Source organism: Dermacentor albipictus, chromosome 1 (genome assembly GCF_038994185.2).
Source record: "Dermacentor albipictus isolate Rhodes 1998 colony chromosome 1, USDA_Dalb.pri_finalv2, whole genome shotgun sequence".
In the NCBI taxonomy this organism is placed as follows: domain Eukaryota; kingdom Metazoa; phylum Arthropoda; class Arachnida; order Ixodida; family Ixodidae; genus Dermacentor; species Dermacentor albipictus.
In genome coordinates, this window is record NC_091821.1 from 281,284,912 (window position 1) to 281,301,542 (window position 16,631).

Sequence of the window (16,631 nt, forward strand, 5' to 3'; positions counted from 1 at the left end):
AATACTGTACATGGTAACTTTGCCAAAAGTGTCGCTGTATATTTTATTTATTTTGGAGGGGAATTTGTATAATGCTTGGAATTTACACTGATTCGCTTCTCTCCCGAGGCGTTTGCGTTCGTTTAGTTGTTTTTTTCATACTGTAGTCATTGTGCATGTTCATATCTTCCACTCCTGTAACAGTCCTTGGGCTGACAGTATTATTAAATAAAAATAATAATTCACGCAATCTATGAATTGGAACAAGCACATCAATCAAATGGTGCCTAAGGCTAGCAAAATGTTGCTCTTTATTTATACAAATTTTAAGTGTGGAACAAGAGAGGTAACGGAGATGCTTTACACCCTACACATACATTGAATACTTGACTGTGCATGCGTTACCTGATATTTGATGTGTACTTTTACTTTGTATTGGTTGTAACGTCTGATATTGCATTTGTATTTTATATTAATCCTGTATTCGTTACCTGATTAGGCATTATGTTCTGTACTTTGATTTGCCACAGTTAGCTTGTCCAGCTATGTATCCAAACTACGTTGCCTGCATAGTATATGCAACCCCCTCCCCCTTGTTCCCCCCGCCCCTGCAGTAATGCCGCTGCAGCGATGCCGGAATTCTGTAAATAAAATAAAAAATATAATTTTTAATATGTCTTAACAATGCCATGTCCAATTCATCTTCCTCATGTCACATATGCCAATCCTAACCTTCACAATGGTATTTCTAATATGAATTTTGCAACAATAGAGGAAGAAAGCATTCTAATGGTCTTTTCAGGGTTTGTACTGTTCATAGCATGAAAGTGAGAAAAATTTTCTGTGTACTGGACAAAAAAAATGTGACATCCATCAGCGCATCTTTTTGAAATAGGGCGATTGCGTAGTCGAGGGAATGACATAAAAAAAAAAGTTCATTTTATTTTCTCAGCAATGCCCACCTCCAAGCTAACAAGAGGATGCCAAGAGACCAAAACGAACCACAGACGCCAGATGTACATAGCTACTATAACCCAGTTTAATATACCCCAGGTTGTATATACTACCCCAGATTAACCCGAGCTGCTTGGAAAACATAAGAAAGGCATCTGCTGGATAAAAAGTTGGTAGGGAAACAGAATGTTGAGGAGAGGGATAGGAAAAGGTGGTATTGATAAATACCTTTGTGTTTCTAAAGCTGGACATGATTTACAGTGATTAGTTGATTGAACTTGTTGCAATTATGCTTGTGCTTAAGAAGGAAATCATCAGTGTTTCCTATTCGGAGTCTAGAGAAACCCCCTTCAGGCAGAACTTGATGTAACAGGCCAAGCACAGGCTTGACGAGATGGAATCATGTCATGATCATCATCATCATCAGCCTGGTTACGCCCACTGCAGGGCAAAGGCCTCTCCCATACTTCTCCAACAACCCCGGTCATGTACTAATTGTGGCCATGCCGACACTGCAAACTTCTTAATCTCATCTGCCCACCTAACTTTCTGCCGCCCCCTGCTACGCTTCCCTGCTCTTGGAATCCAGTCCGTAACCCTTAATGACCATCTGTTATCTTCCCTCCTCATTACATGTCCTGCCCATGCCCATTTCGTTTTCTTGATTTCAACTAAGATGTCATTAACTCGCGTCACCCAATCTGCTCTTTTCTTATCCCTTAACGTTACACCTATCATTCTTCTTTCCATAGCTCGTTGCGTCGTCCTCAATTTGAGTAGAACCCTTTTCGTAAGCCTCCAGGTTTCTGCCCCGTAGGTGAGTACTGGTAAGACACAGCTATTATATACTTTTCTCTTGAGGGATAATGGCAACCTGCTGTTCATGATCTGAGAATGCCTGCCAAACGCACCCCATCCCATTCTTATTCTTCTGATTATTTCCGTCTCATGATCCGGATCTGCCGTCACTACCTGCCGTAAGTAGATGTATTCCCTTACGACTTCCAGTGCCTCACTGCCTATAGTAAATTGCTGTTCTTTTCCGAGACTGTTAAACATTACTTTAGTTTTCTGCAGATTAATTTTTAGACCCACTCTTCTGCTTTGGCTCTCCAGGTCAGTGAGCATGCATTGCAATTGGTCCCCTGAGTTACTAAGCAAGGCAATATCATCAGCGAATCGCAAGTTACTAAGGTATTCTCCATTAACTTTTATCCCCTTCCCAATCCAGGTCTCTGAATACCTCCTGTAAACACGCTGTGAATAGCATTGGAGAGATCGTATCTCCCTGCCTGACGCCTTTCTTTATTGGGATTTTGTTGCTTGCTTTATGGAGGACTACGGTGGCTGTGGAGCCGCTATAGATATCTTTCAGTATTTTTACATACGGCTCGTCTACACCCTGATTCCGCAATGCCTCCATGACTGCTGAGGTTTCGACTGAATCAAACGCCATCTCGTAATCAATGAAAGCTATATATAAAGGTTGGTTATATTCCGCACATTTTTTTATCACCTGATTGATAGTGTGAATATGGTCTATTGTTGAGTAGCCTTTACGGAATCCTGCCTGGTCCTTTGGTTGACGGAAGTCTAAGGTGTTCCTGATTCTATTTGCGATTACCTTAGTAAATAGTTTGTAGGCAACGGACAGTAAGCTGATCGGTCTATAATTTTTCAAGTCTTTGGCGTCCCCTTTCTTATGTATTAGGATTATGTTAGCGTTCTTCCAAGATTCTGGTACGCTGGAGGTCATGAGGCATTGCGTATACAGGGTGGCCAGTTTCTCTAGAACACTCTGTCCACCATCCTTCAACAAATCTGCTGTTACATGATCCTCCCCTGCTGCCTTCCCCCTTTGCATAATTCCCAAGGCTTTCTTTACTTCTTCCGGCGTTACCTTTGGGATTTCGAATTCCTCTAGACTATTTTATCTTCCATTATCATCGTGGGTGCCACTGGTACTGTATAAATCTCTATAGAACTCCTCAGCCACTTGAACTACCTCATCCATATTAGTAATGATATTGCTGGCTTTGTCTCTTAACGCACACATCTGATTCTTGCAAATTCCTAGTTTCTTCTTCACTGTTTTTAGGCTTCTTCCGTTCCTGAGAGCATGTTCAATTCTATCCATATTATACTTCCTTATGTCAGCTGTCTTACGCTTGTTGATTTACTTCGAAAGTTCTGCCAGTGCTATTCTAGCTCTAGGGTTAGTAGCTTTCATACATTGGCGTTTCTTGATCAGATCTTTCGTCTCCTGCGATAGTTTGCTGGTATCCTGCCTAACAGAGTTACTACCGACTTCCATTGCTCACTCTTTAATGATGCGCACAAGATTGTCATTCTTTGCTTCAACACTAAGGTCCTCTTCCTGAGTTAAAGCCGAATACCTGTTCTGTAGCTTGATCTGGAATTCCTCTATTTTCCCTCTTACCGCTAACTCATTAATCGGCTTCTTATGTACCAGTTTCTTCCGTTCCCTCCTCAGGTCTAGGCTAATTCGAGTTCTTACCATCCTGTGGTCACTGCAGCGCACCTTGCCGAGCACGTCCACATCTTGTATGATGCCAGGGTTAGCACAGAGTGTGAAGTCTATTTCATTTCTAGTCTGGCCGTTCGGGCTCCTCCACGTCCACTTTCGGCTGTCCCGCTTGCGGAAGAAGGTATTCATTATCCTCATATTATTCTGTTCCGCAAACTCTACTAATAACTCTCCCCTGCTATTCCTAGTGCCTATGCCATATTTCCCCACTGCCTTGTCTCCAGCCTGCTTCTTGCCTACCTTGGCATTAAGGTCGCCCATTAGTATAGTGTATTTAGTTTTCACTCTACCCATCGCCGATTCCACGTCTTCATAGAAGCTCTCGACTTCCTGGTCATCATGACTGGATGTAGGGGCGTAGACCTGTACCATCTTCATTTTGTACCTCTTATTAAGTTTCACAACAAGACCTGCCACCCTCTCGTTAATGCTATAGAATTTCTGTATGTTACCAGCTATATGCTTATTAATCAGGAATCCGACTCCTAGTTCTTTTCTCTCCACTAAGCCCCGGTAGCACAGGACGTGCCCGCTTTTTAACACTGTATATGCTTCTTTTGGCCTCCTAACTTCACTGAGCCCTATTATATCCCATTTACTGTCATCTAATTCCTCCAATAGCACTGCTAGACTCGCCTCACTAGATAACGTTCTAGCGTTAAACGTTGCCAGGTTCATATTCCAATGGCGGCCTGTTCGGCCGCCATTGTAATGTAATGTAATCATGTAACGAAGTCCAGTCCAGAGACCTGACCAACAGCTTTCTTTCAGAGGGATTGTTATGGTTTATTTTGCATCCAGGGTGTGCTGCGCAGCTATCTGCCTTTTAATTCAGGTGTGACTCGGGACCCAACAAAAGCAAATAACTTTATTATGGCTGTCTGCACTAAATAGCATTTGCAAAATGTTGCCAACGAAGGCTTTGCTGATTTCGAATTGAGCGGCTTTAGTGCAGTCGCTGTAGATTCCTGCTTTCTTGTATTTGCCTTGGATAATTTTTCTTATAGCTATCTGCAGTGCATAAACTTCCATTCTCAAGATTGAAAGTCTACAGTAATGTATACACTCTTCCAACTGTTCTGATACAATACTACATCCTACATAGTATTGGCTTGTCTTAGATCCATCTGTGTAAAATTCAGTAAGAGAGTTGTATTCTTCTTGTAAGGCTCGGAACTCCTGCATTATGTGTTTGTGATGTCACGCTCTTCTTAAAAGTAGAGTAAAATTGCAGAACTGAGTATAGCTTGTTCTAGGCACTTCTCTTCAAACCGAATAACCACAGATTTAAGTCTTCGCAGGGGCGTCTGCGTCAGCAGGCGTTTAGTGTGTTACGACACCACGTACCCGAGCACACGAAGGTTAAACACTCCCGCGTGTAGCCATGCACGGCTTAACCATGTCTGGCGAAAGGGGCATCCTGGGGGTTGAGCCGATGCTGGGTGTTTGGACCTTTAAGGCCCCCCCAGTGGAGGCAACACACCCCTTTGGCCTCTGCTTCACAAAGACGGCACCCCCGGATTGACCCACCCGGGGGAAATCATCAGTCGCCTTTTCCTGTCTCTCTCTCCTCAAATCTTCGTCTTGATCTCTCACTTTTTGACCTTTCCTGTCTTGTTCTCCCTTCCATTTACTTCCTTTCTCCACGGCGACAAGGGTTAACCTTGTGTGGCTATCATACATTGGGTACACCATATTTGCTTATAGTGATGGCGTATGGCTGGCCTCATGCAGGCTTGTTTGTACACAAGCTCTGTCGCATCCCCTTGTTGGGCTCTGTGGTGGGCGGTTGGCGCTGTTGCTAAACATACACGTTTTTTATGGCAGCGCAAACCTCTGTCATCTATGATCGGCGTCTCAAAAGATGCTGCACTGAAGTACCATTCCAATTCGCCTTTCGGAGCATTACTCCATCTTTGCTCAAGTACTATGTAGCCCACAGTGAAAGCAACATGCCAGTAAGAAAGCTCTCTCCATTCCTTGTAGCCAAATGCCTGAAAGAAAAAATCAGAGCAACATACAAAGCCTCCAAAATGTCTAGCGTGGACCTCCTCCTAGAACTGAATGATAAAGATCAAGCAGAGAAGCTCTCTGACCTTACCAGTATTGGGGATGCGACAGTGACAGTGTCAGCCCACAGAACACTTAATACAAGCAGGGGACTGGTATCTGAAGAAGACCTCATTGTATTGAGCGATGAGGAACTCCTTGAGGGTTTCCAAGTGCAAAATGTGACAAAAGTACAAAGAATTGTCATCCGCAGAAATGACCAAGAAATCCCCACCAAACATGTTATACTCACCTTCGGAACAAGCGTAATGCCTACTTCGCTCGATGCAGGCTATGTTAAAGTCAATGTGAGACCATGTCTCCCAAACCCCAGGCGATGTTTCAAGTGCCAAAGGTTCGGACATGCTTCACATGCATGCCGAAGCCAAACAAGCTGTGCTAAATGCAGCTCCAATGATCACCAATCTGACAAATGCACCTCTTCACCACATTGTGTTAACTGTAAAGAAGATCATCCAGGTTACTCGTGGTCCTGCCCTTGCTGGAAGAAAGAAAAAGAAGTAATCGCACTAACTGTTAAGGAAAAAATCTCGTTCTATGAAGCCAGAAAGCGGCTATCATACCTTTTGCGAAGAAGTTATGCCGATGTGATGCAGCGTCGCAGAGGCCTCAGGAGTCCTCTGAGCCAACGTGCAGTGGTCTCGCAGTGACCCTTCCTGCCCCCGTGGTGGAAGCAGCCGACGCTGCTCCATCCTCTTCAAAAGCCCTGCAGACACCAGTCCCGCAAGGCCCTAAGATCTAGCGAACTCCAAGGCCCGATGCACTTGTCCCAGCGCCAAATTCTTGATCCTCCAGCACCTCCGAGAGGGCAATGGAGATCGACGCGAAAACCCCGGTGTCACGGGATCGAATCCGGGCCACGGCGGCCACATTTTGAGGGAGGCGAAATGCGAAAACACCCGTGATACTTAGATTTAGGTGCACATTAAAAAAACCCCAGGCGGTCAAAATTTCCGGAGTCCTCCACTATGGCGTGCCTCATAATCAGAAAGTGGTTTTGGCATGTAAAACCCCATAATTTAATTTTTTTCTTAATTTTTCAATAATATATGGGAGTCTGGGGTAATGCCCACAGATTGGAAGAATGTGGTAGTAGTGCCTTTTCTAAAATCTGGTAAACCCGCAACATCCCCTAGCAACTATAGACCCATGATTATGTCCTTGCAGACATAATCAACGTCATGTTTAAATCGGGCAGTTTCCCACAAGAGCTAAAACAAGGCAAGATCACCCCAATTTTTAAGAAAGGTGACAGCTCTTTAATTTCCAATTATCGCCCCATCTGTGTATTACCATTCTTTAGGAAGGTAATCGAAAAGCTAGTAGAAAAACGTTTAACTAAACCTTACAAAATTTAACATTCTCTCACCATTCCAATACGGCTTTCGCTCGGGTTACTCGACCGAACTGGCTCTTGTTGCTCTAACCGATCAACTAAAACTAGCTATCGATGAAGGGAATTATGCAGCGTCAGTGTTTGTAGATTTAAGCAAAGCGTTTGAGAAAATAAATCACCGTATCTTATTTCGTAAGCTTGAATCATTGGGAATCACCGGCCCAGCGCTCTTGTTACTACAAAATTACTTAACAGACAGAATGCAAGTAGTAACCATTTCAGCCATTCATTCTAAAACCATGTTCACTAATATTGGTGTGCCCCAGGGTTCCATATTGGGTCCGCTTTTGTTTTTATTATACGTGAATGATCTGCCTAACTGCCTGTCCTTTTCGAAATGTATACTGTATGCAGATGATACTACTATTATTAATTCCAATAAATGTATTACAACCTTAGTATCTAACCTTAATAGCGACTTACACAGCCTGATGGAGTGGTGCCAAACTAACCAGCTACAGATAAACCCGTCTAAAACAAAATTTGTTGCATTCACTTCCCACCAACGAACACTTCACTCCATTCCTCCTATCTTATTGGGCGGAAGTCCTATCCCTGCAAGTTTTTCATGCAATTATCTTGGCATAGATGTAGACAAACATCTTAAATTTACTGAACACATAACCAAACCAAAACAGAAGATTACCTACGGGATTAGGGTACTTCTAAAAGCACGACACATATTTGACCATCAAATATTACTGTCATTATACTTTTCATTTATTCATTCCCACATTAATTACTGCGTTACTTGCTGGGGAAACACTTACGTAACCCATTTAAACTCATTGCAAATTCTACAGAATCAGGCTATTAGGATAATTACATTTAGCCCAAATAATATCAACGCCTCATATCTTTTACAAACTAATCACATTCTTACAGTCACACAACTCGTTAAATATAATCTAGGTACCTTTTTGTTCCGTCAAATCAATTACACACGATGCGATAGCTTGCTACCACAGTCTTCTCTATTAAATACTAATAATACCAGGTTTGCAATAAATAGGAACTTCATTTTACCTAAAATTCATACTAATTATGGCAAACAGAGCGTCCATTTTTCATCTATCGCATTCTGGAACACACTACCAATTTACATAAAAACACTTAAAATTCACGAATTCAAGAAACAACTAAAAGATTACATTATGTCGAATACTAATGCCTAGTCCATACTCATAACCATTCTTTCAGGGTCGCTTCATTTCATTTTCATTGCCATACCGTTAGGTTTCTGTTTTTGCATCACATATACATTCGAGTTAACAAATTCTACTGTGTTCGTCACGTCATCTACGCAGTTACTTTATGAGTTGTCAACGAGATTGTGTTACAGAGCTTTTTTCATGACATTTATGCATATGTAATTCTTCAGTCATGGTATTCATACTAAAACCTGTAATTTTTTAACAATTTGTTGAAAACTGCTGTACTTTTGTTTTATTATGTTTACATTGTAAAGGAGGTCCCATTGCAGTCTTTGACTCTGGGACCTCCTCCTGAATATTAACAACTTGTAATCATTCTAATGATCTCAATAAAAACCGATTCTGATTCTGATTGCATTAACGAGCTGTCTAGCCAAATCCTATGAGAGCATCATAAACATAAGACTCACATTCATACTTGAAACAAGACGCCTAATAGACATGCACCAGTGCGGATACAAAAAGGGCTGCTCCACCACTGACCATCTCGTGCGACTAGAGCAGGAAATACATGACGCATTTCTACACAAACAATACTGTCTCACTGTTTTCTTCGATTTAGAAAAGGCGTATGATACGATGTGGTGATATGGAATCATGAGAGACATGGCTGACCTGGGAATTCGCGGCAGAATGCTAAATTGTCTATGTGATTTCATGTCGAATAGAACATTTCAAGTATGTCTCGGCACAATACTTTCATGCACATTTACACAAGAAAATGGCCTTCCACAAGGTTGCATTCTGAGCACGACACTTTTCATAGTCAAAATGAACTCTGTTAATAAGATCATCCCATCCTCTGTTGTGCACTCATTATATGTCGACGATTTGCAAGGGGCTTGCCGAACTTCAAACATACCCACCTGCAAAAGACAACTACAAATAACGATAAATAATCTGACACATTGGGCTGACAAAAATGGGTTCCGTTTTTCAACACACTAAACTGTTACAGTTCTCTTTTCCGAGAAGGAAGGGTTGCACTGCACTCCAGTTCTCACGTTGTATGGTACAACGCTGCCAGTCAAAGAAGACTAAAAATTTTTTAGCCGTAACTTTTGACACAAAAGTGAATTCCCTGGCCCACATTAACACATCTAAAATTAAAGCAAATAAAGCACTAAATATCCTTAAGGTTTTATCGCACAAGCACTGGGGATCTGACTGAACATGTCTATTACGTAAATACCAGTCTCTTGTACATAGCATCCTCAACTACAGTAGTGTAGTTTATGCTGTAGCTAGGCAGTCCTGCATTAAGTGACTTGATCCAGTTCATAATCTCGGCCTACGCTTCGCGTCGTCTGCTACAGTGCTGGAGTGCGACGCTCTGGCTTTGCTGTAATGTACACTTCGCTAGACCCAGATGACTGAGCGACCGAGGCGGCGTTTTCTGGAGCATTTTCCAGGTGGTTCGGTCTACAGCTTGCGAACAGCCTGCTTATTCAATATACATTAACAGAAACAAGCTTCTCACCACATAAATCACTTAGCATGTTCTTTATAAATGATGAGGGTAAAAATACAGTCATTTTTTTGCGCTCTTTATTAGGCTGGGGCGTAGAGGCGACGCTTGATAGTCGTGTCAGAGACGTCATCCCGCCTGAGGTTGTTCCTAATTTCCCGAACGGTGGAGGCCGGGTTTGCAGCAGCCGCCGCAACAATGGTCATGTATTCAGCTTCAGTGGTCACTGTTTGCCGGGCTTTACTGGGAGCATCCGCAATTCTTCCACCCTTCTTGTAAGCTTGCACGATTCTATTTACAGTTTTCAGTGGCCTTTTTGTCATCTCCGATAGAACACATTGCGAATAGTTTTGTAGGCACAGATCTACAATGCCTCGTCTTTCTTTTTTCGGTACCCGCGACATGGCTAGTTTCCGAAAGTGCACCGGGGAAATCAAATTATCCTGCACTGTTAAGCGTTTTTATCGCCGAAGTGCCATGGCAACCAGGAACCAAACAAAATGCAATTCATCATGCAAGTCGACAGAAATGCGTTCAATGGAAACACTCTGGTGTCTTTCGATTTGACGAGTCATCCCAGAATCTTTGACTCGTGAGCGACCAGTCACTCACTCGAGCAGCCGTTGGCTACACCGCATCATCATATTAAGCTAAGATGGGGTAGCATGACCTAAGTAAAAAAAAAGGGGTGGGGGGACCTCGGCGGTAGATCCGGCTAACGCCCATGGTCAGTTAAAAAGTAGACTGGCCTGACCACAGCAGCCTGGCTTGGGCCGGGCTTGGCTTTTACAAATGTCGAGCCCGTTTGCCATGACTGCTGGTTTAATTATCGTGGCCGCGTTCGTCCAACACACAGACCGGCCACCTCCTCACGACGGCAACAGCATCGCTTGTTTGCAACAAGGGTTCCTGTGCCGTATTCATATTTGGGTTTTACCCACTCAGCCCCCGCCCCCCCTCCCTAACCTCTAAAAAAAAAAAGAAGAGAGAAATCAATTCCTCCTTTTCTCCAAATTTATCTGATGCCCACCTATATGGCATAACGCAGAGGCCATGTGTCGCTTCGGGATGTATACTGCACAATTAATAAATTATTATATGCTAGTGAGAATATGCACATGGCCCATTCCGAGGAAGTACTGAAATGAAATAGAAGCGAATAACGACTTAATTACCCGGGAAGACGTAATTTAAGCTAGAAAACAGACATGTAGATTATAGATTTTGCACTCCAATTACCTATTCAAAACGGACAGAAAGAGCATTCGTATGCGGCGTGCATTGGCACCAAGGAGAAAAAAACAACCAAAAGATAGACGGCGCCACATGTTTTACTTCACCTAATCAATGTAATAAAATAATTGACCGACGATTCCTCTAAATGAGAATGTAACTTCTCGCGTCAGGTAGCCGTCAAAGGACTGGCACCGCTTCGATGATTTTACCCAAACTGTGACAACAAAAATTAATTTTTTTTTTATAGGATGTAGAAAGATGAAAAGGGGGAGTAAAATTGCCACCATATCAGTTGCTTTGCCGAGGAGAGCACTTTCCTATATCGCGTAAAGCGCTCCACGCACCCCTACCAGCGACATTAACGCGTCTATAAGAAAGTCGCGAAGCAGCGGATGTCACTTCTTAATTGCTGACGAAGTAATATTATTGCCCTCCTTAATGGTAAAATCGATGGCAAACATGATGATGCATGATTGAACAATCGCTCTAACTTTCTGTGAAATTTATTGTGGGTTTCGGTCGCTTTCTTAGGTCAATTAAGCAAATTCGTTCTAGCATCAAAACATGTCCGAAACGGCACGCTAGGCTCATCACATGATGACTCCAACAAAGAAGAGCGCGCCTAATAGGTTTCTCGGTATGCACTACACGAAGTGCTGTGAGAGTAAAATAAAGTGGCCCCAGCCTAATAAAGAGCACGAAAAAATGACTGTATTTTTACCCTCATCACTTATAAAAAACATGCTAAGTGATTTATGTGATGAGAAGCTTGTTTCTGTTAATGTATATTGATTAAGCAGGCTGTTCACCAGCTGTAGACCGAACCAGCTGGAAAATGCTCCAGTTAGTGAAGTGCGCCTTCCCACGATGACGCCTCGGGCGCTCAGTCACCTGGGCTTAGCAAAGTTTACAGCAAAGCCAGAGCGGCACACTCCAGCTGTGTAGCAGACGACTCGAAGCACCTCCCCTGGGTCCGTGTGCGCCTGTGCCACTTCGCTTCGATGGGCTGCCGTGCCGGACGCACTGGCACCCTGCGAAGTGCGGCCACGGTGAGCCATGTTCACCCTAAGAGTGGACGACCCTGTAAATGCAAATTCTCTCTTGTGAGGTGAAAATTATTTAAAACCTGTGGGACACTAGACTGCATCTTTTGAAATCCATAGTTGGTGCGAGATATTGGTACATACCAAAGTTCTGTGTGCCTCAATGAGCATAAAGAAGCATTGTTTTGCAAGTTTGACAATGTTCTCAGATTGTGTGTCCTTACGTATTTCATATTTAAGGGTCAATAGTAGCTTAAACTCGTACAACTTATGTGATTTCAAAATTCTGAGTTTTGTAAACAACGGAGACGTGTGCGCATCATATGGCTGCTTTGCAATCGCTCGTAGAGCATTTTTTTGCATTATAATTAGCTTATATTGAGCTTTCTTGCTGCTGTTTCCCCACATGACATGGCACTAGTGCAAATGCAGTTCAAACAAGGCATTGTATACAAAACGGTTCTGGTGGACGGGGAGAAAACAGATACACTTCCTTAGCATGCCTAACGCCTTTGAAAGTTTGTGTAGGTAGTCTGTCTGCTGTGCTGAAAGCATAAATTTGTTAAAAAATTACTCCCAGGGATTTAGCTGCAAGAGGTATTTCAATGACAGTCATTTAAGTGTAGGACATCACCGACGTTACATGGCATAGATTTTGGGCAGAACAGCTTTTGTTTTAGAACAGTTTATTAATGAGTTTTCGCAGACCATGCATTTAGTTTGGCCACAATTAGATTTCTACATTTTATTAGGTCATTAGCGTCTGTTCCTGCTAGAAATATACTTGTGTTTGCATACATTATGTAATTACATGAGGTTCCATTGTTTACAAAATCATTTATGTATAGTTAAATCTCAATGCAATGAAGTTGGTAAAATCGGCAATTTGCTTCGTTATATCAACATTTCGTTCTATTGAAATGAACCCTTTCATGCGAATAAGTACAGTCACCTATGGACTTTTCTTACATGAAAAGGGGCTGCAGAACGAATGATCGGGCAACCAAAGAAAGTAGAAAGCGTGCCCTACAGATGGTGCTGGCTATGGTCGTAGTGGTGGCAATATGCCAGTGCTCTGAGTGTGCCAGCCTGTGCCTCAAACAAAGCCAATGCTGCGTTGTAAAAGCCCTCCCGGTGGATGTCTCTCTTGCATGCCCTGTACAGCTGCTGCGTAGACTTGGTGTCCATGGCCATTCACCACATTTCTGTTACACATGTGAAGCCACTGGTGCAATCTTGTGGCACGCTGCGCCAACTTGCAATGCTCTCCATGGCTAGAAGTGTAATAGATAGCGGGAGTGGGTTTAGTGTGGGCTCCCCGCCGAGGCTTTATTTATTGAAAAGTTGATGGTGCCACCGTCACCTTTACTTTATTGAGCAGCCCCACGCACTGGCCCGATGCTTGTCACGTCAAAGACCTTGTCGGAGCTGCATGGAGCTTTGACAGGTGTTTCACTCTGCTGCATCTAGTTTGATACCCTGTGGCGGAAACACCGATTTTATTGCACACTGATCTATACTAAATAAAACTGAGCGACGGAAACGATGCAATAACAAAGGTATGTCAATCAGATGATAGCTACTCAGCCCGTGAACTCGCCTCAGCCAATGCGCGCTCCTGAAACAGCCGGAGCTTCAGTATAAGGCGATGGCAGCACTGCCACAATGTCAACATTTTTTTGCGTTACCTTTGGCGCTTGCCAAGGCATCCGCTGGACCTACTCCCCGTTCTAGTACACTCTCCCATAACTTTCACAATCAGTTTGTTGGCGAGACGCACTGCGCGGAAATGACGGCAGATACGAATTAGCATAGGCAAACTTATCACCCTCTCTTGGCATCGTTCATTTAAGGGGAACTTAGTAACACAAATGTCATGATTATTCTGTATCAAAAATGCCATCCAGAAGTCAAAATTTTGAGTGTTATGTCCGATATACGGTGAATAACATCATTTTATATACTAGGGTTGAGGATCGGGCGAGTTGGTATTGCATTCCAAAACTGGTACAGCGCAACATATGAAGGAAGAAACAAGCTGAGAAGGCCAGATAAAGGAACAGAGCGCAGACTTCCATCTGGTTTATTGGCAGGTTGCACGAAATATATAGCTACAAGAAAGCATCGGGGCATGTCGTCACAACACTTCACAAAGCGTCACACTGATAGAAGGCTACACCATCATGAGTCACAGAACGCATAATTCTGTTATGCAAAGTTAAACTGATCAAGAAATCTTACTTGCTGTAGAGATAGGCACAAAGATGGTGCACTAATGCACGTGCTGCCAGCCCTTGCTATGAGATCAGCTTCAATGATCTCCCGTGTAAGTTGTGATCGGTGCTTTTTCAGCACTTCACACCGATAAAAACTCGGCTTACATCCACAGTCACGACAGTGAATTTATGATTGTCCCTGTATAGCTCGGGGCATGTTGTAATCTTGTTCTTTTATCCTTTCATTAAGGCAGCGACCAGTTTTGCCTATATATTTCTTCCCACATGATAGTGGTACTGAATGAACAACCTCAACAATGCAACACCCAAAACTCTTCTTGTGCATTGTCGAACAGACAGTGTTTTCTGCTACGCTACGCAGGCTCTGTACTGTCGTAAATGCGCTCCATCCGTACCCTACTGTCTGCTTCTTTTTGCTTTGCATTGTGCCTTCTCCTGTGTCTATGCCTTATTTGGTCTGTTCGAGACTGCGGCAGCACTACTATCTTGTTTCGTTTGTCTTGCAACCACCCTGTAACGACCTTCGGCCAACAGCATTGATAAATAAACAAAAAAATAATAATAAAATAGTGCATAAGTTGATACTCTTGAGTCGACTCATCGTTATAACCAATATATTGTTACATGTGGTATCGTTATAAGAGAACTGCGCTGTATCTTGGTTGCTGCCCAGCCCTGCAGTCAAGCTTGTCCATCATGGCCAGTGCACATATTACGATTGTGCATTAACTTAGGGTTTTCAATCAATGCAGAGGCATCTTAAAGAATTACACATAAAGGAAATGGTTGTTGGAAATGGTTGGCATTTAGGCCAAGTGCTGGCTAAAATGGCATTGTGTTTTAATAAAATTCACACGACGACGTCCAATGCAATGTGTGCAGGCGGTGTCATCCCTGATAGCTGTGGGTACCTTTCATGGCTTGGTGCTTGTGTTTGGTAAGTGTCACAAAGTGCTGCACTTTTTATTTGTACCTTGAAGAAAGTGTCGATTTCTGCTTGACATTAGTGTTTTGCTTCAATGTGGTCTCTAAACTGGATTCTAATCGAAAAATTTTATGCATCTTGTTAATAGCTACCTGGACATGGCAAATTTTCATGCAGGTAATTCCTGCGTCTTCGAGGAATCCACTTGAAGGGGCAAAATGGCTCTGTCAAAAACTATTAAAAAAATATGATAAAGTTAAATATGAATCCTATGCACTGTTGGATTGGCTTAAGTGAAGCTTTCTTTGGTGTTTGTGTGCAGTGCTGTTCTCACTTACTAGCCATTTTCACTGGGAAATGCCTCAGCATGCAGCTAACCAAAATCAATGTGTTGCACCAAACCAAACTGGAAAGTTGCATCTGTAAATGATGTGCTCCAGTTTCACTGCTCTGGACTTATTGGGCTCCGCAGTGCTTGTTGCTGCAGCTCCATTTTGCATTCCAGCATATGCTCACATTTAAATCACGCCTTAGTGTATATAGTAAACCTTTCATTTTCTTAATAGGCACTGACGGGCGAGTTGATGAGTCATGATTTTGGTGAAGCATCACACTTGGAAAAAAGATGTTTGCACAAGCATAAATGATGACGACATACACAGTGCATGTCCTCATAATTCATGTTGTATGTCGTCATTATTCCTGTTTGTATGAATGTCTTTTTTCCAAGTGTGCTGCTTTGCCAGCCTTCGATCTTCCACTTCTTATAACCCACGGGTTGTCATGGTGTGCAGCCATATCTTTTTTTTTTTTCGGTCTGTCCAGTTCCTGGATGCAAGTTGGGAACTGGCCAGACAAAGCAGATGACGCTTACGGCCAACTTTAGAGAGCTCGGCGTATCACAGCATGATACTGTATTGTATCATGCTATATTGAAGGGCAGTCAGTTGTTTCCTCACTTCAAATTTTATTCGGACACTGCAGCCAGGTATGAACTAATAGGCCTTTGATTAGTTTTGTGGAGAGCAAACGTCATTCTACCTGCCTTACTCTGCCACATCCTGCTTTTTGTTAGTTGCAGTTGTCACATGTGTGTGTGATAATTGTATGGACATTGTTTGCACACAATGACTATGTTTTGCCGCTTCAAAATGATGCTGGCTGTTTGCCATCAAGCATAAGTATGCATTGCCAGTTTGTTACATTTATCCCCATCTCTCATCAGTTTGCTCTACTGCTGCTTTAGCTTCAAATATTTTTGAATATCTCAGGTGCTTTGGGGATCACTGTAAACAGCTGTGTCAGTGCACAACAGTGGGACCAGAGATGATGCATCTGTCTGTCTCACTGTGTGTGCCATGTTGGTTACACATCCTCAATGGTCATGTTTTAACCCCAAGTGTTGGACTTCTCTGCTTAACTGCAAAAGCTCGGCCTCTGAATGGCTTCCCATGTCTGATCATTAGGAATACTTTACCAATAAGCTTATTTTTGATAGCCTATGTGTAGTAATAAGTGTAATATGAGTGCCAAACCTGAGAGCACTTCTGCTGCACCTGTT

General features: G+C 42.9%; 1 protein-coding gene across 4 annotated transcripts in view; it reads left to right on the top strand.

The window, feature by feature from the left end:
* Positions 1-16,631, top strand: part of Vps8 (vacuolar protein sorting 8) — a 962,017-nt gene that overhangs the window by 83,118 nt on the left and 862,268 nt on the right. For all 4 annotated transcript variants that reach the window (XM_070531351.1, XM_070531354.1, XM_070531353.1 and 1 more), the window contains exon 5: positions 15,028-15,082. In XM_070531351.1, the coding sequence (XP_070387452.1) occupies positions 15,028-15,082 (55 nt within the window). The remainder of the gene's footprint in view (positions 1-15,027; positions 15,083-16,631) is intronic.